Source organism: Podarcis vaucheri (genome assembly GCF_965113315.1).
Source record: "Podarcis vaucheri genome assembly, chromosome: 10".
NCBI classification, from domain to species: domain Eukaryota; kingdom Metazoa; phylum Chordata; class Lepidosauria; order Squamata; family Lacertidae; genus Podarcis; species Podarcis vaucheri.
Window position 1 is genome coordinate 29,556,042 of NC_138748.1, and position 27,533 is coordinate 29,583,574.

At 40.7% G+C, this 27,533-nt stretch overlaps 1 protein-coding gene and 1 long non-coding RNA gene across 9 annotated transcripts; one reads left to right on the forward strand and one right to left on the reverse strand.

The window, feature by feature from the left end:
- The first annotated feature begins 6 nt into the window (after positions 1-6).
- NUP107 (nucleoporin 107) lies at positions 7-27,194 on the forward strand. Of its 5 annotated transcripts, none has more exons than XM_082239566.1 (28): positions 16-545; positions 2,634-2,713; positions 3,883-3,975; positions 4,258-4,373; positions 6,148-6,280; positions 7,439-7,542; positions 8,545-8,672; positions 9,594-9,642; positions 9,985-10,056; positions 10,800-10,888; positions 11,469-11,547; positions 12,601-12,714; positions 13,913-14,003; positions 14,999-15,075; positions 15,997-16,056; positions 16,843-16,988; positions 17,091-17,139; positions 17,934-18,003; positions 18,255-18,373; positions 20,109-20,147; positions 20,493-20,643; positions 21,201-21,307; positions 22,119-22,221; positions 22,316-22,476; positions 22,788-22,913; positions 23,416-23,529; positions 24,190-24,357; positions 25,144-25,506. In XM_082239566.1, the coding sequence occupies exons 1-28, from the start codon at positions 520-522 to the stop codon at positions 25,249-25,251; spliced, it is 2,772 nt and encodes a 923-aa protein (XP_082095692.1). In that variant the 5' UTR covers positions 16-519; the 3' UTR covers positions 25,252-25,506. The 5 variants fall into 5 exon arrangements, with proteins under 5 accessions (XP_082095695.1, XP_082095692.1, XP_082095693.1 ...); XM_082239567.1 differs by lacking the exon at positions 16-545 and adding an exon at positions 744-977; XM_082239568.1 differs by lacking the exon at positions 16-545 and adding an exon at positions 2,340-2,365.
- On the reverse strand, positions 5,536-27,342 carry LOC309541736. Of its 4 annotated transcripts, none has more exons than XR_014223851.1 (4): positions 22,750-22,891; positions 20,548-20,621; positions 19,626-20,348; positions 5,536-5,963 (listed from the first exon to the last, which is right to left on the reverse strand). It is a non-coding gene; the product is annotated as an uncharacterized lncRNA (long non-coding RNA). The 4 variants fall into 4 exon arrangements; XR_014223852.1 differs by lacking the exon at positions 5,536-5,963 and adding an exon at positions 17,157-17,261; XR_014223853.1 differs by lacking the exon at positions 5,536-5,963 and having other exon boundaries at positions 19,559-19,762; positions 20,274-20,348.
- Positions 27,343-27,533: the final 191 nt, after the last annotated feature.

Consider the following 27,533-nt stretch of genomic DNA (forward strand, 5'->3'; position numbering starts at 1 on the left):
ATGTAATGAAAGGATCCGTTCTGCATCCTCGTCCTTTTAATATATCCGAAATTATAATGCCCAGTTCCGAGGTTTTTGCCGAGTTCTGCAGTCCCAAACTTTACACGGGCATCCGCTCAGCGCCTGCCGTCGTGAAATGGGTTTATATCAGAATGGTCCTCCCAAACGGCAGGCGGCGCCCTTCCTACCCAGGAGCCTGTCTGTGTCGACCGTTACAGGAAGCCGTTGAAGCCGGCATGGCGAGTGAGAAATTTTGAAGAGTCCTTGCCTCTCTGTACGAAGAGCTCCAAGCGACGGCCCCCGCAGGCCAGGCTTCCGTTGCCCTTTGGCTTCTCTGCCTTGGAAACATGTAGGCCCGTATGAGCCTCAGGCGGCTTCTCGCCTCAAACAGGCCTTGCCACAAATCCCGCCCCCTCCGCTTTCATTGCCTTGACTCTTCCACTTCCTGCTCCGGGTCACGAGCTTCCGGGGAGCGGGAAGCCTCAAGAAGCGGCAACCCGCCTGCCGCGCGCCTCCGAGATGGACAAGTCGGCTCCTTTGACAGAGTACGCGAGGGGAGAGGAGCGGGGGAGGGGAGGCGAGGCGAGAGGTGTTCTCTCTGCCTGGTGCGGCCGGTGCGCTTGCGCGGGCGCTTCGCGAAACCGGGGGGGGGGGAGCCTGCAGCGAGCGTGGGCTTTGTCCCCGTGCGCTTCCGTTGGCCGTTGGATGTGTGGGAGGGAGGGAAGGAGAGCCGTTAGCTGAGCCTCGCGCGCCAGCTGATAGGCACTCGGAAGGTTGCCAGGCAACGGAGCGGCCTGCCCAGGCCAGCCCTCCTGTTTCCCACAGGGAACATGAGGGCAATATTGGGCAGCCTCCCTGAGCTGCCCTTTGACATAAATACAGCCGTCCCCCTTCTGATAGCCTTGTTCTCCATGAAGCTGCCTAATCCCCTCTTGAGAGCGCTCCAAACTCATGGTCAACCACCACGTCCTGTGGCAGTGAGTCCCACAGTTCCACTTTTCATCCGTTCGCATATGCTCATTTGGTGGTTTTAAGGTGGGGCGCTTAGGATGAGGGGCTCCCGCAAAGTCAGGTTATTAGAAACCCCACTAAACCTCCGTGGCTTACGACCCACCCCCCAATAACTCTTGGACTACTTCCTCCTGCATCATGGTGCTTGAAATGTTGGAAGCTTTCTCTGGCTGTCCTACTTTCTGAGGTGCTGCAGGTAGATGACCAGGCCATTTCAGTGGTGGCTCCTTGCCTTCCTTAAGGCAGGTTTGCCTGGCGGTCTTGTCGGTATCATTTGGGTGTCTGGCCAAATTATTTGTTTTACTCAACGTCAATTTGAGTTTTACTATCTGATTAGACTGTTGCTTTTAGTTTATGTTATGATGTTATGTGTTATGTTATGACCTCGTGTCTTCTGTAACCCACCCTGGTACCATACATTTAGGCTGAAGGAACTAAATAACCACATTCTGTCATGACACTTAAGCACACTTTACCAAAGCAAACTCCCACCACCTATCCTTAACTTCACAGGCTAAGTGAAATGGAGCCTCCTGGCCATCTGAGTATAAGATGCTGAAGGTGACTTGCTACCATTCTGTGTTGCAAGCTTCACAGAGACATTTGGCTGGCCATTGCTACGGTGCTGGACTAGAGGGAGAAGAGACACCACAAAATTAGTTGAAGTTAGAGAGGTGGGGTCTAAAACTCAAAAATTATTTTCCCATCCAAAAATTAGCCATTCCTTTGATAGGCTAAGTTTTTCCTTGCTTCAAATTGCTTTTCTTCCTCCCCACAATTTCCCATGTTCGCAGAGAGAAAAGGAAAAACATATTTTTTGATCAGTGTCACAAAACCATGTTGTATTCTTCACAGAACACATAATTAATTAATTACTGCAAGGTGCAGTGAAGCCCACAACCTAAAGATTGCTTAAAAAAACAAAAACTTTATCCATGAATTTGTCTATCACCATATTTTAGCCATTAAAGGTAATTAGAAAATCCAGGTTTAGTGGATGTATGCCTCTGAATGCAAGATGATTCTGTGGAAAATAACAGTGAAAACCATCATCTTCATGCCCAACTTGTGAGCCTCCAGAGGCATTTGATTGGCAGCTATTGGGAAAAGAATGCTAGTAAACTGTATAGGAAAAGTACCTTAGGTGAATACTGAGATTGGTGAATACTGATGCACCCCTAAATGTTCAAAGATGGCAGAAATTATCTAATGTGCAAGTAGAGTCTTTTCTTTTCAGCATCTGGTTATTATAATTAGCTGACTGATTATTATAATTGGCTGACTGCTAGAATTTTGCTGTTGAGGATATTTCTTTATTAGATGTAAAGTTTCGGATTTCACACATGCAGATGAGGTATTGTAGAACAATTTCGTTCAATTATTTTTGGAAGTGTCTCTTGTTTCAAATTATAATATGAAATTTTAGGTTCACTTTAAACTTTTATTATTTAGAAGTAATTAAAATAAAATAACGTTGTTGTTTAGTCGATTAGTCGTGTCCGACTCTTCGTGACCCCACGGACCAGAGCACACCAGGCACTCCTGTCTTCTACTGCCTCCCGCAGTTTAGTCAGACTCACGTTGGGAGCTTCAATAACATTAGATGTTTGTATTCTTTTCAGGGATGATTTTCAAAATATGCCTACTCCACAAGAAGCAACTCGTCCAGTTCGGAAGCAGAGTTCTAAAAAAAAAGTTTCTAGTATCCTTTTCCTTTGTTTTACTTAAAAGCATACTCATATGGTTTGTGAGCTAGACATTATCTCTTTAAATGATAATGTCTTTTTTATATAAAGGTAAAGGGACCCCTGACCATTAGGTCCAGTCGTGACCGACTCTGGGGTGTGGCGCTCATCTCGCTTTATTGGCCGAGGGAGCCGGCGTACAGCTTCTGGGTCATGTGGCCAGCATGACTAAGTTGCTTCTGACAAACCAGAGCAGCGCACGGAAACGCCGTTTACCTTCCCACCAGAGCGGTACCTATTTATCTACTCGCACTTTGACATGCTTTCAAACTGCTAGGTTGGCAGGAGCAGGGACCGAGCAACGGGAGCTCACCCTGTCACGGGGATTCGAACCACCGACCTTGAGAGCCAGTGTGGTGTAGTGGTTAAGAGCGGTAGTCACGTAATCTGGGTAACTGGGTTCGCGTCTCTGCTCCTCCACATGCAGCTGCTGGGTGACCTTGGGCCAGTCACACTTCTCTGAAGTCTCTCAGCCTCACTCACCTCACAGAGTGTTTGTTGTGGGGGAGGAAGGGAAAGGAGATTGTTAGCCGCTTTGAGACTCCTGAAGGGGAGTGAAAGGCGGGATATCAAATCCAAACTCTTCTTCTTCTTCTAGGCTCGGTGGTTTAACCCACAGCGCCACCTGCGTCCCTTTTCTATATAAAGAAAGGTTAATTGAGGACAGTGCAGAGTAACTTATAATTTATTTTCTGTTACACATAGTAATTTAATATGATTTTGACCATTATTTTGCTTCATGATTTGTTACTTTTTGTGACAAATATGTAGTAAGACCAGGCAAAAAACACTTTAAGATTTGAAGCTATTAAAATTCACACCCAAAGTGAGTATCAGCTTCAGAAAATGAGATATTTCTCAGAACTGCAGCAGGAGTGGGAAAGGTAACATTTACCCACATATACTTGTTCTGATCCTGTTAATTGTCAGCATATCCTCCACCTGATTCAATTTGCGTTTGTAGAAAAACTGCACTTAAGCAATAGGCTTCCTGGGAAAGATGGAATTTGAAGGAATAATGACATAGACTGTTTACAAGAACTTATACTTTAAGATGGCCAGGGACACCTGCAAACTGAGGCAGAACTTTGAAGCTTATTTTCTTAGCTTGATTCTATTTTCTTAGTCCTTGCTTCTCTGGATGACAGTTCAAGTGGCATGACAACAAGAGGACTGACAGTCCCCAGGACTCCAGGACTGGGGCGGATTTCACGCTCCTGTAAGATCTTTTATACCTATTGCCGTATTTGATGTACGCTTTAGTGCTTAAATTTACTATACTTCTAAGTGTTTACATCCACTATTCCTTTCACTCCTAAATAGTTAAAATTAATTAAAATAGCATTAAATACTAAGCATGATACTGGTTTTCTGTAAGAGGGTGAAGTTTTATTCACTATTTCATCTCTCTGCTGAGTTTCAGCAAGGGGCTATCCCACCCCTCGCCATGTCTTGCTCCTGTTCCTGTTTTAAAAAAAAATTAAAAACAATTTTTCTCCAGTTACTCCACAGAGTCGGAGTTCCATGAATCAACTGAATATGTCTACGATCATGGGCACAGGAGGAAAATCTCCTTATCTTGTGCATACTCCTGGGCACCTTGGAAATGTGTCTATGGTAAGAACATGCAAAGTACAAATGAGCAGCATTGAGAGTCACCCATCATTGGGTACTTTTGCAACATTTAACAGCCAAATTCCAATTCTGCAGTTCTGAGTCTATGAAATCTTGTGCATGTTTCTTCAGAAGTAAGTCCCACTGTACTGAGTGAGGTGTTCTCCCAAGTAGTGTACATAAAATTGCAGGTTAATATTTTTCTTTTTTGTCCTTTCTAAAGTGAGGTACCTGTGAAAATGTAACTAGAGTTCTAATCTAGAGAATCAAAAATAATATAGTATGCTTAGGAGAGAAATGGTTATACTCTCCTAACAAATGTGTACTTGTTAAGGGTTTCAGCCATTCCTGGGAACGGAGTTTTCATCCCACAACTTCCATTTTTCTTTCCCAATTGACACACTATATTCTGTGACTACTGAACATGAACATGCTCACTCTTCACTGGACTGGCCACCTTAGTTTGTTTTTTTTAAGTTGTACTTTATCAAATCTTGGGACTCAGTCTAAACATGCTGTTACCTCCCTTTTATTTCTCAGTGCCCCTGTTTCAGCTCTGACCATCAGCATTCACTCATCTGAGTTTGCTATTAGGAGTGATGAAAAGAGCAGCTAAGATTGGTTATTTTAAGTTCTTAGATATACTTCAATGTGTCCAGAAACTATAAAGACAGAAAATGTTCCCTGTTGCATCATTGTGACATCACTGGATTGTTGCTTTAGCTACTGTTACTGAGGCTACTGCTCCCTATTATGTGATTATGATATCAGAGGCTTGTAGCACTGGCTACTGCTCTTGGGCTAGTCTATCACTGTCTCCCCTGCTGTCATATTGAACGCTGCAAAATCTAGTCAGTCTTTTAAGGTAAGAAGTTTTCAGCCCTCATGTAAATGGAAGGTGGGGATAATGATCTACTGCTACTGAAACTGGGTTCTCACCATCTTTCTTGATAATTTGATGTCAATTTGTATGTCATAAAAACTTGCCTTGACAGCACACTTTTTAAGGGTAACATGTAGTGTTTAGATGGATAGAAGACTGAATGGCTAGAAGGAACTTTTCTCCCTCCTCTTACATCATTAGGAAATCTAGGAATGCATAGGAGAGTCATGTACCAGTAGGGTGCAGTTTTGTAAAACTCCATTGTTGGAGCAAGACACGAGATTACAGGTGACTCCTTTCTTTTAAGGAAAAAACAATCATCACCACCTACATTCAATCATCCCATCCCTATTTCAGCCAGAGTACATTTTCATGAAAACTGCAATATCTGCAATGGTGATTATTGTCTCTTTTGCTGTTGACTGTCTGCAATCGAAACCCTTGGTGTTGGCTGGCAGGGCTTAACAGAGCTGTCCTAGAGCTCTCCACTGGCAAGGAACTTGGCTGGTAGCAATTTCACCCAGTCACACACTTGGCAGGCGGAACAAGGAGCTCTTCAGTGGCAGAGTGATGCTGGCCTCACTGCAGGCAAAGGCTGGTAGAGGCTGATGGGGCTGAGCTGAGTGTTGCTTCTATCCTGTCAGCACACGTAGTTCAATGCAAAGGGGGATTGGACTCCACCATAAGTAATAGATGGCTGACCCTGAAATCTGAAATTGAAGGGAAATCCATATTAATCAACTTCAACCCCCTGTGTTGCAATAGGCCATCAATTTTGCTAGAACTACTTTCTGAAGAAAAATGTACATAAGCAATCACAATGTCAGACCATTGATACACAATGCAGTGATATTAATGGGGTTTTTATTCTGTGTATCATATTGTGTGTTTTAGTTAGATGACAGTGACTGGACAACTTCACTCTCCCCTCAACATTCAATCATGTTCACAAATTTAGAGTACAGTGGTACAGAAGATATCACTAAGAGTGCTGTCCTGTTGAAGGAGGATGATCCTGGGGAAGCAGGTGAGAGCTCACTTTTTGCCTTTGCTATCTTTTATGGCATCAATGCCTGTTGTTAAATGCATAAGGTATCCTGTTGTAGGATAAGTAGCTGGTCTAGTTTTTCTTCATCCCATCCAAGGGATAGCTCAGCTGGTAGAAAATGAGACTCTTAATCTCAGGGTCATGGGTTCAAGCCTCATGTTGGACAAAAGATTTCTGCATTGCAATGTGTTGGCCTAGATAATCCTAGGGGTCCCTTCCAACTCTACAATTCCATGATTCTAAGTAGATCATAATCTTGGAAGAACCGTAACATGGCCGGGGACTGCCATAATAACTATTACTCTAACTGTCATATATAAAATAGAAGAAGAAGAAGAGTTTGGATTTGATATCCCGCCTTTCACTCCCTTTAAGGAGTCTCAAAGCGGCTAACATTCTCCTTTCCCTTCCTCCCCCACAACAAACACTCTGTGGGGTGAGTGGGGCTGAGAGACTTCACAGAAGTGTGACTGGCCCAAGGTCACCCAGCAGCTGCATGTGGAGGAGCGGAGACGCGAACCCGGTTCCCCAGATTACGTGACTACCGCTCTTAACCACTACACCATACTGGCTCTTAGTACATCTTAGGAAGTTAGTTAAACCACATTGTACATTTCCACAGGCCTGATGTTGTTTTTGTACAATTGTTCTGGGTTTGTTTTTGTCGCATGATTTCAGAATTGTAGTGCTGAGAATTTATTTAGCTACATTTCTTTTCCTGTGTCTAAATGTTTGACTTTCCCTCCTTTAAGTCAGAGACTGAGAACCTGTGACTCTCCAGGTGCTGCTATACTCCCAGCTCCCATCAGCCTCAACCAGCATAGTCAATAGTCAGGGATGATGGGAACTGAGGTTCCCCACCACTGCTTTAAGGAATGATTCCATTATGTCAGTTTCACCCCATCAGTACTTCCATTTTATTGTTCTAAAAAACATCTGCAAAGGAGAATGTGTTATCAAATGTGCTTTGAAACATTGTGCTTATTGTACAGCTATTTTAAAAATCTTCTTTTATAAATTTTAATATATGTACAAAACATAGGCACTATGAGTGTAAAAATATAATAAAGGTGAACTTGTTACAATCTAGACTTGTTCTAAAGTAGGTTATTCTAATTAACACGTTTCTTCTTCTAGCAACGAGGAGTATGTACTCTGATTTTCTACATTCCCTTTTAAAACACACTTCTACTACCATTTTTGAACTTGTAGATGAGTACGAAGATACTTGCAATAACCAGGTATATTGTTATGTCCCTTTATGTATTCGTTACTTGCTGAACCAAAATCATTTTCCCTCAGTGAATAAGCCTAGAGTAGTACAGGCAATGTCACTGCCGTATATATGAAAAGAGGGTTACTGTTGAGAGTGCCTGTAGTTCGTACAGAGAGCTCTCAAAAATAGCTTCTGTACAGATGCATTTTGTATAAAGCTACAAATTTACCAGTTTCATGTAATAGTTTGGGATTTGTAGCTGAAGATGAAGATTTGAACATCTTTAGCAATAAGCACATTGTATTAGTCCCTAACTACAACATTTGTTTAACTGCCTTTGATTGCATTAATCCCATTACCAGAGCATCTTCCATTCTTCCTCTCTACTTGTATTCTTCTTACTGTCAGCAGGAAATTACTTTGTTTTTACTTATGCTGTATAAAGCAGGGTCACCTACCCCATACCCGATAGTGTGGGGCAGGTATGGACATACCTACAATGGAACAAAAGGGAGCCTCAAGTGAGCCCCTGGTTGTTCCTTTGCAAGCAGGGCTTCCTGTCAGTGCCAATCAGCTGACAGAGAGTGCTGGGGGCACACCTTCAAAGGAGGTGGCAATCCCCTTTGAACTTTATAGAGATGTACCGTATTTTTCGCTCTATAAGACTCACTAGACCACTAGACGCACCTAGTTTTTGGAGGAGGAAAACAAGAAAAAAAATATTCTGAATCTCAGAAGCCAGAACAGCACAGTGAAAGCAGCAATCCCTCTTGCTGTTCTGGCTTCTGGGATACCTGCGCAGCCTGCATTCGCTCCATAAGACGCACACACATTTCCCCTTACTTTTTAGGAGGGAAAAAGTGAGTCTTATAGAGCAAAAAATACGGTAAGTCACCCATTGATTGGATCCAGCTCCAAACCTCTGTTGTAAAGCACTACACAAATTCTACTATACAAAGAATAAAATATTGTAGGAGAGAAGAAAAGATGGTATAACCCAACTGCTGGTTGTTTTTTTAAATACCAGGTAAACATTCTTCAAAAAATAGTGCACCGAGCTACTCCTGGGCAGCAGAAATTTTCAAAAACTGCCAGTGTGTTGTGGCTTCTCAAGCAAGAGATGGTAACTTGGAGACTATTATCCTCAATTTACAGGTAATTCTTCTGAAAGCCTGCTTGTGTTTTTCCCCCTTAATGCTTAAATTTACTTTGCAGTACAATCACACCTAATGTACATTTAACTTGTGTGATTTCAGCCATATGTGGTTGAAGGCTGACTGGCTAAAATTGCAGAAGTTAAATCCAAGCTAGACAGAGCTTAAAATCTCTTGTTGTGCCAAGTCTGCTCTTAGCCTTGCTTGACATGCCAGGTTTGAGATGCTCTCGCAATATCTCACAGGGCCACCCGAGTTCCTGCAAGATTTTGCATGAGTATCCTTAGACTTCCACAGTTGGTGTGCTGATCGAGGGGTTCTAGCTGGTGAACCAGCTGGAACTGAAAAAAGTCAGCCACCTGAGCCTCCAGTGATTAGGTTACTTAAAGTGTGCTTGGCAGACATTAGCAAATCAATATAGGATGTGGCAGTTGAATGAATGACACAATGTCACTTACTTTGGAATATATCCAAATACAGTGGGTGATATAGTCATACTGGGAGTAGAGTCATTGAAATCAGTGGCGTTAAAGTCCATTGATTTCAGTGTCCCTACTCTGAGTATGGCTAACCTTGGCTATTGTCCAATATTAAAAAAAAAAATCTAACTGAACTATAACAGCATCCTCAATAGGAACTCTTTAAAATCCTCAGTAGAACTTTGAGCACATACAAGTTGTAAGGTACAAGGAGGGAGACCAGGGTGGGGATATGGCAGGCGCACACAGACCTTGCAATTTCCTTATCACTGTATCTGTGCCAGTGGAGTGAAGGGGATATAGGGTCCTCAGACCCTCCTGGAGATTGTGTATGAATTGTGCCCTATGTGTACTTGCGGATTTCAACGAGATATATGTAGCTAAGAAATAACATGCGATGCTAATCCTCAGTATTGTTTTTTCTATCTTTGCTTTAAATCCAGGGATAGGATACAGTCTGCTCTAGAAGAAGAAACCATGTTTGACCTTGCAGTAAGTTTTGTCACAGTCTTTTTCTACTAAGGAACAACTTACCCACATTGCTTTTTACCCTAGTATCGCATTGTTAAAAATATGTAATAGAGATAAAAACTACAGAACTAATAAAGCATATTGTATTCTTAGTTTCATAAAGCATAGTTGATGTGGATCAGCTTTAACAATATTTGTTCTTGGAGTGGGGGGGATCCTATTAAGCACCTGCACTGTTTAGCGATCAGTTAAGCATATAATTGTCAGATATGGTTAAAGTGTTCAAAGTGTTTCAAATAGAAAATAATTTTTGATCATGACTCATGCTTCAGTCATTTGAAGATAGGTTTTGTTCTTCCCTAGGCTATAAATGCTAGTGAAAAGACTGTTATAAACAGTCTGTTCCAGAGAGATTCATTGGTTCGACAAAGCCAGGTATGACACAAAGTAGGGATGTGGAACATGTTTTCTTACAAGCACTCCATTCCCTTGGGAGTAATCTGTCGGGGGGGGCACATTCCAGTGGTGGTTAGGGCATCAGAAAAGGGCCCGCCCACTTTTCTCTCCCTCCCTCCTTGTTCAACAAGCCATTCAAGGGAGAACACATCCCTCTTGCAAGAGGTCAGAACTGATTGTCTTGTTTTTAAAATATCTATATTTAAGATACATTTACAGTGCTACCTTGGTTCTAGAACGTAATCAGTTTCAGAAATCTGTTCGACTTCCGAAATGTTTGAAAACCAAGGCACAGCTTCCAATTGGCGCAGACACCCTGGAAACAATAGCCGACAGCCACATTGGACATTCAGCTTCCGAAAAACATTCGAAAATGGAACACTTAATTCCAGGTTTTTGGCATTCGGGAGCCAAAATGTTCGAGTACCAAGGTGTTCAAGAACCAAGATTCCACTGCACTTAGGAACAAGTCTCCTTAACACCAGTGGGATACTTCCCATATGTGTTGCAAGGAAACTTTTTATTGCTCTTCATAAGGCTTGAAAGGGCAGCATTTGATAGAGGTTGCAATCCTATGACTACATCTTTGGGAGTAAATGCCATAGAATTTAGAGGACCCTGCACAGTGTTGGTCTGATGCATCTTTGTCCACCCCATAATCAAAGTGGAAATTGGGGGAAGGTCTTGTTTTACATTATTGTTAAGTTTAGTTTAATTTTCAGTTGGTGGTAGACTGGCTAGAGAGCATTGCCAAGGATGAAGTTGGAGACTTCTCTGATAATATTGAATTTTATGCAAAGTCTGTATATTGGTAAGTTATTGACCAACTACTGATCACTCTTGATATGTGCATGCTGTTGGTTCTCTGTACCATATTCTACATAAACATCTCAAGCAATTGATTCAAGAAATTTTGGGGGTTTTTTTTAAAAAAATTATTACATGACACAATCCCTGTTCTTTAAATATGAGAGACATGGAAATACTGCATTTTTTTTTGCTATATCAGTGTTGTGATGATTCCTAAAAAGCATGTTGAATAAACTTTATGTAAAATTGTTATTTATATTGGGCTTTAATTTATTTTAAATATGGTAGGTATTAACAAATCTATTAAACTCATGAAAGGTTTATAAAAATTACGCTTTACATTATTGCTGTGCATTATTCTTACACCACAGAATTGCTAAAGACAGATCTGCTGAAATACTGCATCAACTTTCATCAGCTGTAATTTAAAAAGTTCAGTTAAGGTGTTTTTTAAAAAAAATCAGGACTAATTAATTAAATATAAATTGTTAAAGAACCTTAATGCATTATAGTGTTGACAATAGAATATTTTACTTTAGTATGTATTGCTGTTGAAGTAATGATATGCCTTGTGTTTTCAGGGAGAATACTCTGCACATCTTGAAGCAGCGACAATTAAACACTTTCTCTGGGAGCTCAAGGCCACTGGTGACTGAATTAGTAAGTGCAGTTTACTAATTCCAGACCTTAAATCATGGATGGGGAATCTTTTTAGATCCTTGATTATTATCAGGGTCTGCCTTATTGGCCATATTTGCTTTGCAAGTTCCCCCTGCCCCAGTCCCTGATCTCAGATTTAAAAGGGGAGCAGGATGAGATTCCAAGTCTCCCCACAACTCCCTTTTAAGCTTCCAAGATCAAGGAGAAGCAGAGAGTCTTGTAAAAGACATTGAGAGAGCCCCTGCACTTCTGTTTGAGTCTTTCCAAATCTTCAGGCCTTTCCAAAAACCTATTTGAAGTAGCTTGCGAGTGAGAGCTGCTTCAAATGGTGGTTTTGCACAGGAATCTCCATTCCACTGATAAGCATGGATTAAATCCTGCTCTCTTAGCTGTGCAATGGAGGATCTTGCAGGCAATGCAGGATTAAATCCTGTCCTCCTGCCCATCAGTAATGACAGCAGATGTGCGGTTGGGCTTGGTTTGGAGGAAATGTCTTGTGGGCCAAAGTAGACCCCCTAGTGGGCCAGGATTGGCCCACATGCCAGAGGTTCCTCTCCCCTACCTTAATTGAACAATTAGCAGTTTTCTCTGTTGATGAAAATTCATCAGTATTCAGGGTAGATATTTTTTAACTGGAGATACACTGCCCTACTTTATCAAACTATGGTCCACCCTATGTCTCCTCGTATGAGATTTTACTGTGCAACTATTTTAAGCAGAGTTAGGCAATTAATTAATAGAACCAAAACAAGAGTAGATATACTCTGGTTGATAACCCAGAAATGTAACAAGTCAAGGTAGCCATAATGTTTTAATACAAATCTATGCATCTGATGAAATGTACTAGCTCATGAAAGCTTACGCCATAGTAAATGTAGCGGTCTTTGTTGTTTTTGCTGGCAGAGACTAACACTGTTGTCCCTCTGGAAATGGGAAACAGAACAGCCTCCAACAGGAACCTCCTGTCCTTTTCAATGACTTAGCTTAAAAGCAATATGCAGGGAGAAATGTGCTTTTGCAATTCAAAAGAATCAGTGCAGTTTTTCTATTTAGGACCCAGATGCTCCGATAAGGCAGAAAATGCCACTTGATGATTTGGATCGGGAAGATGATGCACGGTTACTTAAGTTCCTTTTCACTCTCATTAGAGCTGGAATGACGGATGAGGTAAAAGAAATGCATTTCCATTTACTTAAAGGGCTGGGGAACAGGTGTGTGTAAGTCATTGGGTACACATGCATGCACATGCACACATACAGTTTATAAATGCTTGCATGCATCTAGCGGAACCTCTGCAGAATGGGCATATTTGTACATAGATCTTTGGTCCATAAAATGCTATTAGGTACCATAAACTACATAAATGAGAAAATAAGTATGGATTATGTTATTAAGTTTGAGAATAGAATCACAAACAAAAGTTGCAAAAAAGACTTAATTATCTATCTTCACATGCTTGTTTGCTTGAATGCTGAAATTGACTTCACAAAGTTCTACAAACACACCCACATGTGTGTGTGTGTGTGTGTGTGTGTGTGTGTGTGCACGCTCTTTTATAAGAAAAGCCATAGAACTTGAGTTCCCCACATCACCCTTCATACATGAAGGAGACTGAAAGTTTCTGGTTTTAACTTCAAGTTGATCTCAGTTTCCTATTACATCTTAATTTAGGAAACTGTAGTTTATTCTAAGTGTAGGTTAGCAAAACAAGATCTGAAGCCAAGGTTTGATCCTGGTTTGTTTGAACTATCCTTCTAAGCCCTAAAGAGCACTTCAGGGCTCCTGATCTAGGGTGGCTGGAACCCTGAACAGGAACATTCATTCAAGGGACTAGAGATGCACTATGGCATTAGTAGTAGTAGTAGTAGTAGTAGTAGTAGTAGTAGTATCATTGTCACTACCATCACAATAATCAGATCCTTGCATGTCATGTGGTTTTAACATGAGTGGAATGCACCATATTTTTCCAAGTATAAGACAATGCTGTCTGCTAAAAAAAAGGCACAAATTGGGTGTAGTCTTATACACGGATAGCGAATGCAGAGGGGGGATGTGCAATTAATGGCAGCAGCAAGCAGGAGATTGCCAGCGATGACTGGGCTGCCGGCTGTGGCGAGGCAGGCAGGCAATTGGTGGCTGTGGCAAGGTGTACGATCGGCAGTAGCTGTGGCAAGTGGTTGGGCAGGCAGGTGTGCAATTGGTGGAACTAACCTCCCCCACCCCCACCCCCAAAAAAGCTAAACAACTTAATTTTGCGTTAAAACAAAATAGGGGTTTCCTTATACATTGGGGTGTCTTATACATGGGAAAATACGGTAAATGTGTTTCTCTCAAAACTCGCCCACTCCCTTTGCTTACTTTATAGGCCCAACGATTGTGCAAAAGATGTGGACAGGCTTGGAGAGCTGCAACGCTTGAAGGGTGGAAGCTGTACCATGATCCTAATGTGAACGGAGGTACTTAAATGAGACACACAAAAACTGGAAAAAAGATGCATGGCCCTGTGTGCACATTTGTTCATTTTACCTGTCTTTTCAAAGATTTATTCTGGAACCATCTGAAGATGCACACCATCAAATTTAGTGAAAATTTGATGAAGTGGTTAGGGTCCATCTAGCAAAAAGAGGATAGGATAAGCTTGTAAAGTCTTAGCTATAATCCCTGCTTAGGTATTTTCTTTGGAATAAGGGTCCAGATTGGATTGAATATGCATAACAGCAGGTAGATCTTGATATCCAGGAACAGGCTACGTTCAGACTTCTAAATCATTGTTTGGAGGAGCTATAACGGGTAGGAAACCTAAGGCCCGGGGGCCAGATCCGGCCCAATCACCTAAATCCTGCCCACAGATGGTCTGAGAATCAGCATGTTTTTACATGAGTAGAATGTGTCCTTTTATTTAAAATGCATCTCTGGGTTATTTGTGGGGCATAGAAATTCGTTCGTTGTTGTTTTTCAAAATATAGTCTCCAATTGCTTGGGAAAAACTCTGGAGAGGTGGGGACTTTCTGTCTTGGCAACTGATCTATGGGAAGAAGACCTACCGGGGATGAGCTGCTGTGCTTATTAGTCGATACACTGCCAAGTCTGTGCAGATTGTGCTCTTGCTAAGAAACGAGTTAACTCCCAACTTGAACTGCTGGCTTGCTCTTGTCACCAGTTGAAAGGCTTGAGGACCCTGCAGTAAATTGTCTAATAGAGCCCATGCACGATTCATTACCAGCGTTCCTTCTCTATCGGCATTCTCATTTAGATGTATCCTTTGTTCTTACTTGAACGTAGCTGTAGTAAGATAGTCAGACTGCTTTGCTTATCAGATTAGATAGCCTTCAGCATCTTGTTTGCTCTTTGAGGAAAGTTTCAGAAAAACTGAAAGTGGATCTTTTGCTGGATAGTACAGTTCTCCTAAGTTGCTGAATTAACCACATATAAAATTACTCTCTACACATAGGAACAGAGCTGGAACCTGTAGAAGGGAATCCATACAGATGTATTTGGAAACTAAGCTGCTGGAGACTGGCAGAAAAGGTAATAAGCATGTAGCTGTAATAGATTCTGTTTAAGGATTTTTTTTCTGTTGTTGACTTTCAGTAGATATTGGATTGTATCCAACAGTGTCTCAGCTGAACAGAAAGGAAAGCAATTTTCAGCTATTCCCTCTGCAGTTGCCCACATCTCCCTAAAACTGTTCTGGATGTTACCGCAACCCTCTGCAGCAGATCTAGGCAGTTTTGTGGCAGTTGAAAGATGAATAACTAAAAATTGCTTCCTATTCTATATCATTGGTGGAAGTCTTACTGTTGCTGGATATAATCTATTGCCACTAAATTTCTAACCATATCATTAGCTTGGCTTAAACAGACCTGAAGGTAAATAGTATTTTATGCAATAGCTAATCAATTGATATTAATAGAAATTGTTAATTTATTAACAAATAAGGAACTGGAGACGGAGTGGTAGCCAATGCTAGTCCTCCTCGGAGTAGACATATTGAAGTTAATGGTTCCTGTATTAGGTGCTGAATTAAGTATACTGGTGGTGGCTTATGTATTTGATTAACTAACTACAGTGGTGCCTCGCAAGACGAAATTAATCCGTTCCGCGAGTCTCTTCGTCTTGTGGTTTTTTCGTCTTGCGAAGCACGGCTATTAACGGCTTTAAGAAAAAGGAAACAAACTCGCAAGAACTCATCTTGCGAAGCAAGCCCATAGGGAAATTCGTCTTGCGGAACGACTCAAAAAACGGAAAACTCTTTCGTCTTGCACGTTTTTCATCTTGCGAGGCATTCGTCTTGCGAGGTACCACTGTAATGCTATATTACTAACTGTTCTCTGAACCTTTCAGAAGATACTGAGTATCATGATTGAGTTAATTAGTGTTTAGTACATTTCTTGAATAGCTATAAACAAAATATAATGATCACAAATAAGTATTTTTGAACAATTTTAGGAACAGTTTGACAAATACGAGAGAGCAATCTATGCAGCACTCAGTGGAAACCTCAAACAGGTATGATATATATTAATAAAATAACATCTTGTTGTGACAGCTTAGCAGAATAGACGGAGAATGGCCAACACATAGGCTGCTGTGACTGGGAAACTCTAAAAAGTATAGTGTGCTTTTGGGTCTTTCAGGGCTTCACAAATAGGGTAGATTCCTTCCTTTTACACCAGAAGATGGTGCTCGGAATTTACTACAGCTAAGTTTGTGCTTGCTTGCAGTAGCAGGCAAACAAGCTAGTCTAGCCTTTATTTGTACTCAAAAACTCTTTAACATTTTAATGACATTTTGAATACAGTTCTCTTGGATTTCCTATTAATTCTTAGCATTATTAATGATTTCATATAGAGATAAATAACCTAAGTTGGGACTAGCACACGTGCATTGCGATATGACAAGCTTCTTGGCATGCAGCTTGTTTCTGTCATAATAAGCAGTGGCTTACATTGAAATCTGAATGCATCCAGGCTAGCTCACATCTTTTGTTAATACAGTCATACCTCGAGCTAAATATGCTTCGAGTTGAGTGTGTTCGAGTTGTGCTCCTCGGCAACCCGGACGTAACGGAGCGCGTTATTTCCGGGTTTTGCCGTTTGCACGTGCACACTCAAAATGACGTCATGCGCAGAAGCAGCGAAAAGCGACATGCGCAGACGTGCCATCGCTAGTTACATTTACCTCTAGATGTGAACGGGGCTCAGGAACGGATCCCATTGGTATCTAGAGGTACCACTGTATACTTATTCCAGAACTATTAATTTTGGCTCTCTATTTTCCTTTGCAAACCTAAAGCTTCTTCCAGTTTGTGACACCTGGGAAGATACAGTTTGGGCACATTTCAGGATCATGGTGGACACACTTGTCGAACAGGAAATCCGTTCATCGGTGATGACCACAGAGGAGACAGAAGACCTCCCCAGAGAGTATTTAGAAACAAAGTAAGTTATTGTTTGTTACTTAATTAGCCATTATGTAATATTCAATTAATTGCCGTTTCACTTACGTGTTTGAATGTATTTTTTTCCCTTTATATTTTGAAGCTGGACTTTAGAAAAGGTGTTTGAAGAACTTCAAGCAACAGATAAAAAGGTAATTTTGAATCTTAATCAGAAGAGAGAAAACCTTTTTTCTTTTATTGTACACTTCTACAAGGCAGTCCTGTATATGTTTACTCAGAAGTAAATTCCTCTGTCTTCAGTGGGGCTTGTTTCCTGGTAAATAGATATGGGAGTGCAGCCTTAATCCTAATTAGTAAATATAATCCTATAACATAAACCTAAATAGTTAGTTAGCCCAAAAGTCTGCAGGCAGTTCTGTACTATGAAAGTTACCTAGGTCTCAGGAAAGTGTTTCCCTAGTAATCTTACCTTTTTTGGCTATCGCTTGTTGATCATGCATATTGGATGTACCTGAACCTCAGAATACAGGCAATTCCTTGTTTGCGCGGAGTTTGTGTTCTGGGACATTGCGCTTGTCAGCAGTTGTGCGTAAGCCTGTCCCACCCCACTCCAGTGCCAAAACCAGTGTGCACATCACAGTCACTCGTCAATCAGATGTGCACAAAATGGTTGCCTCCTGTATATCCATTCTGGATGAAAATAAGAACTTAATGTTCATATTTTCTAAAAATAGGATGATGGTTATTTCAGCAACTTACCAATAGGTCATCTTCTCCCTGCTTTTCTTTTTTATTCTGTATTGGTTTGTTTTTTTACTTTTGTTTTGTATTTATTTCTTCTCTATTTTACCTTGTTTTTATTTAAAATGGAGGTGAATAAAATAAAGATTTAACCATGTGTTCCTCAAAGAAGTACTTCCTCTTTTGTTTTCTGAATCTTTATGGATATATGGTGTGTCTTCACAAATTATAAACTGCTTTTCAGAGAGTTTTGGAAGAGCATCAAGAACATTATCATGTGATTCAGAAGTTCATTATCCTGGGAGATGTGGATGGTAAGTTTGCTTTGAGTGTTTTTTCCAGCAATAATTGAACTTTCACTAATTTTGTGTTATGCTGTGCCTCAATGGCAGCTGTTTTATTAGTGCCCACAGCACTTTCTTGAAATTTAAGATGTGCTTGCAGGTCCAAAAAGGGTGGTGACCCCTGATTTACACTATCCATTTAAAGCAAAGCACAGCAAGCCCCCCCCCCCCAATATCTGTTTATTAGTGGTAAGGTGAATTGAAACTTGTTATTTTCTCAGGTTTGATGGAAGAATTTAACAAATGGCTCTCCAAAGACAGAAATGTGCTCCCAGGACACCTGCTTCGGTTCATGACACATCTCATTTTATTTTTCCGCACTTTGGGACTACAGACTAAAGTAAGTTCTTGTAATGGTGCCTGGAATATAGGAAAGAACTGGTAGTTCCTCTCCTTTCACTTGTGCAACCTAATCATTCTTTTTCTCCAGCTACCAAGCTAGGTTTAAGAGCTTGATGGGAAGGGAAACAGACCAGAGCAACACAATAAAGAGAAAACTTTTTGCTAGTGATTCTTTAGTGGCTTCTTCCCCTCCCCATTTTGCTAGTAGTAAAAAGAAGCATGCCATATTCGGCATGTAATGCTAGTTTAATTAAAAATAGTAGTCTGAGAACTGTTTCAACCGAAAGCACCTATACATTGCAATTGATATTTGACTATAAAGCACTTATGGGGAACTGTATTGAGCTGGCAGGCTACTTAGACAGGTGAATGAGGTTGCTCATCTGACATTAGGTGAAACATTATGCTTTGCAAAAATTCTTTGCATGGATCAGCTGCACGCATCAGCTCTGACCAGGAGCTCACAATCCCAGCAGGCTAACATTTGGCTCTGGATTTAAAGTCCTGGATGCAAACCCCTACTTGCAGCAGGGATCAGTTCCACTTAGGAGAGCCAGTCCCGGGGGGGGGGGGGGGCTTGCATTTGACACCAAATGCAAGCCCCCACTTGCAGAGGAACAATCAGGAGTGCACTTGAAGGCTCCACATTGTTTCTTTGTAGCCATGGCTTCCCCTGCTCTACATCTGATGATATGTCAAACATAGAGGGGGATGACCTCATGGGCCAAGTTGGCCTTTGGGCAGGAGATTCCACATGCATGCTATTAAGAATAATTTGCAATATGTATTTTTCCACCATAATTTAATTTGTCAGTTGTTTCGGCTGCGGCTCCAACCTGGTGGAACGCTCTGTCACAAGAGACAAGGGCCCTGCAGGACTTGACATCTTTCCGCAGGGCCTGCAAGACAGAGCTGTTCCACCAGGCCTTTGGTTAGGGCACAGCCTGACTCCCTCCTTCAGCAATCTTTACAATACTTTAGTTTATGGTTGCCATTAATTTTGATTTTAATTAATTCTTATGATGTTTTTATATTGTTGCACTTTTTTAGTGTTGTTAGCCGCCCTGAGCCCGGCTTCGGCTGGGGAGGGCGGGATATAAATAAAAAATTTATTATTATTATTATTATTATTATTTCCTTTCAAGTAAAGTTTGGGCTAAGCAAGAAACCCATAACGTTTTGTGTAGATATAGAATAATGAGGGAATGGTAAAAAATATGTATTTCTATGTAAGCAAACAATACCTGTACCTCTACAGCGGGAGTAACGTGCTGTTTAAGGGAAAATCAGGTCCTGTTGTACAAGTAAATATCCATAAAAGAACTAAAGCCTTTCTTGTCTGTGAGTTAACGTCAGTATCCTCATAGTCTTCATTTTCTGTCTATCCCTGAAACGTGCAAGGTTACTATAACAAAACTCCAGTTGTAATGTAACAAATTTCCAGTTTTCGCTGATGCTGCAAAGCTATTCTCCTTCCCAGAGGTATTAATATGGAATGACTGATAATTAAATATCACACGATAAAAATAGTGTCACCTGTTATGGAATGCCTGACATCTGACAATGCTCAACTGTAACTCATTTGGTTCCAATCTAGACTCAGTCATTTGTCTTAAAGAGACCTGGATGAAACTAGCGATTTTCAGATAGTATAGAAAGGTGTAACAGTGACTTGGAAATTTAATTGACATTCTTAAGTAATGTTATTAAAGCTAGTAACTTTTTCCATTAAGGAGGAAGTATCGGTGGACGTTTTGAAAACTTACATTCAGGTAAGTCTTTAGATGCAATATATCATCTACAATAAGCTCTAAAATTACTAGAACAGTTTTCATTTCTTAAATGGAAACACAAATAGCAAACCATTTGCTGAAATATTTTGGCTATTTTTAACACACCTTCACAAGGATGACCATTGTTTATACAAATAGCTTATGGATTGTCTTCGTTACTGCAGAGTGTCATTAGAATAACTGCTGAAAGTAAAAAAAGCATTATCAGTTTTTAAAAACATGTAGAGATAAATTATTCTGATTTTCTCTCGTGTGCACAAATGAAATATAAATTGGGCAATGCAATAAAACAAATTTCTTTTTAAATTTATTTTTATGCTGCAGTGGTTAATGTGTGAGAAGCACACAGATCTTATAGCATTTTATGTCAGCCACTTGCCTCAGGATGTAGCTATTGCTCAGTATGCTGCGTTCTTGGAAGATGTCACGGAGACAGAACAACGTCACCATTGCCTAGAGTTAGCAAAGGAGGCAGGTAAGAAATTTTGTGAATGATTTATTTGGGAGTGGTATTCTCTTTTCCTGGGGAACATTTAATTACATCTTCTAAGTGGGCAAGTATTATTAAGCAGCTATGTCCAAGTTGCAGTATTTCAGTCGTCGTATAAACTACCAATTGTATTCAACTAACTTTTAGTCTAGGTACACAAAATGAAATTAATACACCTAAGTTAGTCACGGGTCCACTCTGAGTAATAGTTAGTTGAATACAAAACTATAAATAATTTTAAATTTGTTCAGCATTGGATTTAGTTTTGAAGCACCCATAAACTTGTTTTACTTTTTTAAAGAGAGACTCTGCCCTGCTATAAAATTCTCACCACCATTTTCTACAACCCTTTGTTCTTGAAAAATATCAATCTAACCGAACTGAGCATATTTATCAATATTGCTGATGTATCCTTATTGGTACTCCTGCTCAGTGGATGTGCCCTTTTTTCTTTTCGTGACATTTATTTAAAACCAAAATTTCCTCCTATAAATTCCTCCTCTTTCCTCATATCTAACTCTTGTATATTTTTCTATTTAAAGGTCTGGAAGTAGCAACTATCACTAAAACGGTTGTTGAAAATATTCGCAAGAAAGATGCTGGCGAGTTCACTCATCATGATCTTGCAATAGATACAGGCACAACAGAGGTGAACAGTGGTGCTAACTGTGTTTCTTAACACTTTTCCCCCAAATAGAGAAGACGGGGGGGGGTCAGCAGCTGTGGAAGGGATACTCATAATTCTAAAATAAATTGTATCCCTTGTATTCTGTTGACCGCAGTATGTGCCAAGTACTGCTCATAGTATTAGTATTGACATGGATTCAGACCAAAGCTATGGTAAAAGGGGAGAGTTGGGATTATTTTCTCATGTTGCAATTCTTGAGTGTTTAATTGTAATTTATGCTGTCCACCAAAATACACATTTGTATAGCTTTTCACCAGTACTTAAACATTATTTGTGCCAAGATTACGGATGAAAAACTCAAATTTTATGTTCCAAATGAATTGTGGATGAGGCTGGCTAATAGTGAACTGCTAATTTTTCAAATACTTCCACTGTTTGAAAGTAAAGATTTTGATAGGCATCCATGGAAAAGTTACTATGAAAGTAACTTTATATTAGATTTTATATTGTGAAATCTGTGGCTACCACCCAGAGAGGTACTTTGGACATACCATGGAGTGTTTGAAAGTCAAACAAAGCTTTTTCTTGGAACAGTAATACTCATGCCTTAGTCACAAATTGTTCTTGAAACACAGAAGATTTAAATGCATTTTGTCGCAGTGATGGAAATCTGCTGTTAGAGAAGCATAGGTCTAGTGCTCTGCTTGCCATGCTAAGCTAGTCATGTAGTTTTCTAGATTGTGACCACTGTCTTTAATTTGTTTTGTATCCTCAAAAGCTGACTAGTAAATTTGTTTAGAATATATACTGAATAGAGAACTTTTTTTTCTAGGAAGATCAGCTGAAGATTGATGTAATTGACTGGCTGGTATTCAATCCTGCTCAGAGGGCTGAAGCACTTAAACAAAGCAATGCTATAATAAGGAAATTCTTAGGTACTACAATATTAGCCATCAGTTTGAAACTAGAGAAAATATTAAGGAAGTATGATGAATCTGAAAATGACTTACTGATGCTCTTTAAATACAGCATCAAAGAAACATGAAGCAGCCAAGGATGTGTTTATAAAGATTCCACAAGACTCTATAGCAGAAATATACAATCAATGGGAAGAGCAAGGAATGGATAGTCCACTTCCAGCTGAAGATGACAACGCTATTAGAGAGCATTTATGTATTAGAGCTTACCTGGTAAGACTATGATCTAGGTCCCAAAAAGAGGTACCTAGAAGACCTGCCTTCTAATCAGATATGTTGAGTGTGGGCTAACCTTACTCAGACATGAGAGGAATGCACTCTATTCAAGCATATGGACCCATTTTTTTAAAAAAAAAACAAACTAATATTCTAGAGCCGGGCCCCATCTTCTCTAAATCAGTGGTCTTCAAATGCATATTTAATAGTAGTCTGTCAAGGATCAGCATGTCAACAAACCCACTACTATGTCTACCTGTGTACACTTACCTACATGAAAATGACTAAACATTTCCAACTCAATTTAGGAAGCCCACGAAGCCTTCAATGAATGGTTTAAACACATGAACTCGGTGCCACAGAAGCCTGGTCAGCTTTTACAAGCAAGTTTCACTGAAGAAGTTGCCTATGAACTTAAAGAGAAGAAATATGAGGTAAATAGAAAGGAAAAGTAAAATTCTCCCATCCATCCATCTTGCCAATTGGCTAACCCTGTGCTAGTAAGATCACATATGTGATGCCCTCCAGATGTTGGATGACAACTCATATCAACCTTGAATGATCGGCTGTGCCAGCTAGGACTTAGGGTAGTTGTCTAATTGAACTGGATAGACCCAGTTCATAATATCATTAACAAGCGGGTAAGACAAAACTCTGGGTTCCACTTCATTGGCAAGTTTAACTGCAAGTTGACACTTCAGTTAATTAACCAGCAATCTGCTGCTCTTTTGCAGAAGAGAGGCAAACTGTTAAAATTGTGCAGTGTAGTAGAATGTCAGCTGCACCACTTACTCTGTCTGGAACAACCTGTGCTGTAACACTCCCTCTGAGCTTATTCTTAAATTAATGGAAAAGCATGCAATACAGTACATTGTGGTGAAGAAACAATGTGTGTTATGAAGATTTGAAAGATTCACTTGGACTTTGCTTTTTCAGATGGACTATGGTATTTGGAAAGGTCTCCTAGATGCCCTCACAGCTGATGTGAAAGAAAAAATGTACAATGTCCTACTGTTTGTTGATGGAGGATGGATGGTTGATGTCAGAGAGGTAGTACATACATATTTACTTTAAATATGTGAAGCTGACCCTACCCAGTAATTGGCTAGCAGTATTGCTTCCCAGGCTAACATGCTGCAGTGCCATTGCTTAGTTTTCGTTTACCTATGGATTGATTGCTGATTTAGTAATGCTTGTTCCGTGGAAAACCTAGGAATATTTAACATTTATTTAAGAAATAACTGCCAAGATGACAACTATGGTTTTAAAAAGCTAATACTTTACTCAAACTGTAAATTTGACTTATTGCAGTATCTTCTAATTTGGCTAGTTTTTGGAGGTCAGCATCCTAAGACTATATGAAGAGCCCTGTTGGGTCAGACCAAAGGCCTATCTCATCCAATGTTCTTTTATCTCAGTAACCAATTATCTACCTATGGGAAGCCCACAAGCAGGACATGAGCGCAACAGCACTGTCCTGGTTGTGATTCCCAGCAACTGGTATTCAGAGGCATACTGCCATTGATACTAGAGATAATATAATCTTCATGACTAGTTGCCACTGATAACCTCCCATGACGGTTGTGTTAGTGCAGGATTTAGCATTATGATGTTTCAATTTGGAGTTTCCATATGATTGTTAAACACTAGAGTTTGTTAAAAATGAATGTGACATTTCTGGTTAAGACTATTCCACACTTTCTTACCAAGGGTGCTGAAGATGACCCTGAGCGTACCCATCAGATGATCATGCTGCGAAAACTCTGTTTGCCAATGATGTGCTTCCTCCTTCATACTGTATTGCATAGCACAAGACAGTATCAGGAAGACCTAAGGCTTGCTGACTTGATTTCATCAGATCGACATAAACTCTACATGGTAAGTTCATTTGCTTAAAGTTTTAAATACTCTGCTTGCCTATTTAGCTGAAAGAATCCACACTGTAACAAGCACTTTTGTCTTATTGTCTGTATTTGTCAAATTCCAAAGCACACAATAAATTAGTCATACTATCAAATAGTGTTTAAAATTTCTGGGAAGCAATTGGGTGTGGCCCACATCCAACACTGCAGCTCTGCTGGCACAAGGTTAGGTGCGCATAACAGAACTTCCTCTCCAGACACTTGCATGCCCTCAAAATTAGCTGTGAAGAGTTGGTTGACCATTCGGAGCAAATCTGGAGGGGGTGCAGGGCAACCTAAGTCTTATAGCACTAGTGGAACCCTGCTGGTGCAGTACTGGATACAACACTGTATGTTTATTTTGGGGCTTTCTTTTAGCACTTCCAAGATAAATTGGAATAATGCAGGACACTAGTACACTAACAGAATAAAGGAACAGACAGTCCCAGTCAGTATAGCACCCATGAGAGTGAGCAGTCCTTATGACTATGTAATTTAATGGGGGGGGGGGTTGAGAAAGCAAACTTTCTAGGCAGGGAATGCACAGGTGGGGGGTTGTATATTTTTTGGAGAGTATCTTTTTAAAAAGCATTTCTGAACTAAATTCAATTAAAATTCTGAGCCCCATGTTTTAGGATTATTGTAGATAAAATATCATCACTTTTTCCTGTACTTAGATTGTTTAACTTTTTTCCTCATATAATAAATGCTTACAGAGGCATCTGTATCTATACCCTTAAGTTAATTTTATTTTCCTCTTCAGGTATTTTCTAAGGATGAACTCCAGAAGCTGCTGCAGAAGCTAAGGGAGTCTTCCCTCATGCTTTTGGATCAAGGTCTTGATCCTCTTGGATATGAAATCCAGTCTTAGTTCCACCATTCTAGGTTATAAAAATAATGTTGAATGGTGGCACAAGTAAACGTAAGGTTGGGCCCAAAGGTTCTCATACTCCAGGTGAAAGGGGAAGGAAACCTCTGATTCAACCCACAAAGTTTGGCATATAAATTTTGTTTTAAAGATGTTGCAGTGCATTGACACTAGCAAAATGACTTTCTGTGTATGTAAAATGACAAACTGTTTTGACATTTGTATTTTTTTCCAATAAAATTTGAAATGACTGGTTTACTATGAAATAAGTATCTTTAGCTCATAAATGTGCAAAATGCACTATAAATAAATTCCTCTTGTTTGCTAGATCACATGGTTGAACCGTCACAGCTGTTCATAAGTACAGCTTACCGTCTTCCAGGTAAAATCCTGTTGCCTGTGCACCTTTTCTCAGAACAGAAGCCCTTTCTACCATATTGAGCCTGACAACCAAAGGCTTTGTGTGACTTTCAAGTGAGAGTGAAGCATTCCAGATATATACATGTATTTATATAAAACACTGCTGCTTAAAACAATGGAGGCTTAGGATACAAGCATCACTGGGATTCCAGCCTTAGTGTTGGGCTACTTACTTGACAGAATTTCTGATTATCAAGAAAAAGTATGCATAATCCATTGCAAGGACAGATTGAAAATTTAGGGTGCAACCCTAGCTCACACCACTTCCCAGTGGGGCTTACTGGAGTTTGGAGCACTACACTGGCAGCCCTGCCGGGCATGCTAGCTGGGAAAGAAGGTGAGGAGACAGGCACACCAGCTTGGAGCTGGCATAGCACTTTGGCCCAGTGCTGTCAGGATCCTGAAGTGGCTCAGTCCTTAGGCCCTCCCCTAGAGTGCCTGGGGGGGGGTCTATTTACTGCTGGTGGGGAAGGGAGGGGGCTGTGAAATTAGTGGTTCCTACAATTTCCATAATTGGTGAGAAATGGTTTAAACTGGCCATCCCTTAACAAAAGGGCGAAAGACTTGATAGTAAACCATTGTTTGAACCTGACCATCTCTGTCCACAATCTCATTGAGTATCCTGTACTTGACAACTAAATTTGCAAGTGTTAATCCTTAAACCAGATGTGTGTGAACTCAGGATATTCCTGAATGCCTTTCAGCAGGGAGCTGGACTCAGGCTTGTTCCACGGTCACCAAGACTCATCATGGAAGGTCTCATGTCATATTAGAATTGTCAACCTTATGCCATGATCTACAGAGATAAACCATATAAATTCAGATTAACACACCTCACACTGTTAATTCATAGACTTATAGAACTGTAAATTGGAAGGGACCCTAAGAGTCATCTAGTCTAACCTCCTACAATGCAGGAATCTTTTTGCCCAGTGTGGGGCGCAAACCCATAACCCTGAGATTAGGAATCTCATGCTCTACATTTTCCCTTTCCCAGGTGCAATATTTTTCCCACCCAAGGGCAAAGCCTCATAAGGCTACACTACCAACTGAGCAACTACAGGCAAACATAATTCCATTTGATAATGGAAACAAGGTGGACTCTGCTAGAATACTGTTATGTTTATTTATATCTCATATTTCCCCTCAGACCGGGATAAGGATATGACAAAACCTATTGTAGACCAAAAAATAGTAATATTGTTTTTCTAGTTCACAAACGTTCTTCTTACCTACAAGTCTCATTATAAACACAAAATGACTGGTAGGTGCCAGTGAGTGTGTATATTTATGCAGGCAACTTGTATTGTTGTAAGCCAAAAGTATGTATGATGCGGCTTTAGCTCATCCTTCCTGGCAATTCCTGGAGCTGGAAGATTCTGCAATGCCTGAAGCAACTTCTCAGCTTGAGACCCTCCAGCTTCTTTTGGACATCCATCTCTCAATGGTCAGGACGGATGGGAGTCGGGGGGGGGGGTCAGGAAGGCCGCTATAAAGTAAATACATCTTAAAGAGTTTCAGCCATGCACCACCTTTGCTGGCTACGTTGTCAAACGGAGGCGGAGCCGTTATTTTTCCGTTGCCCCCCCCCACTAGCCCAACGCTTTTCAGTAGCCCCGTTAACTCATTTGCCCGACAGCCAGCAACTGCGGCACAACAGGGCAGCGTTAAGGCGCCTTCTGCAGCGCGTGGCCGTTAAACAGACGTTAAGGGAGTGGCGTTCGAAACGTCGTTCGAACGCGCGAGCTCACCTCAGGGGCGGCAACGGTCCCGCTCGAATTTTTCGAGGCGGGTTCGCAATTCGGCACAGGCGCATAGCTGTCAAATTTCCCCTTTTCTTGAGAGGAATCCTGTTCGGAACAAGG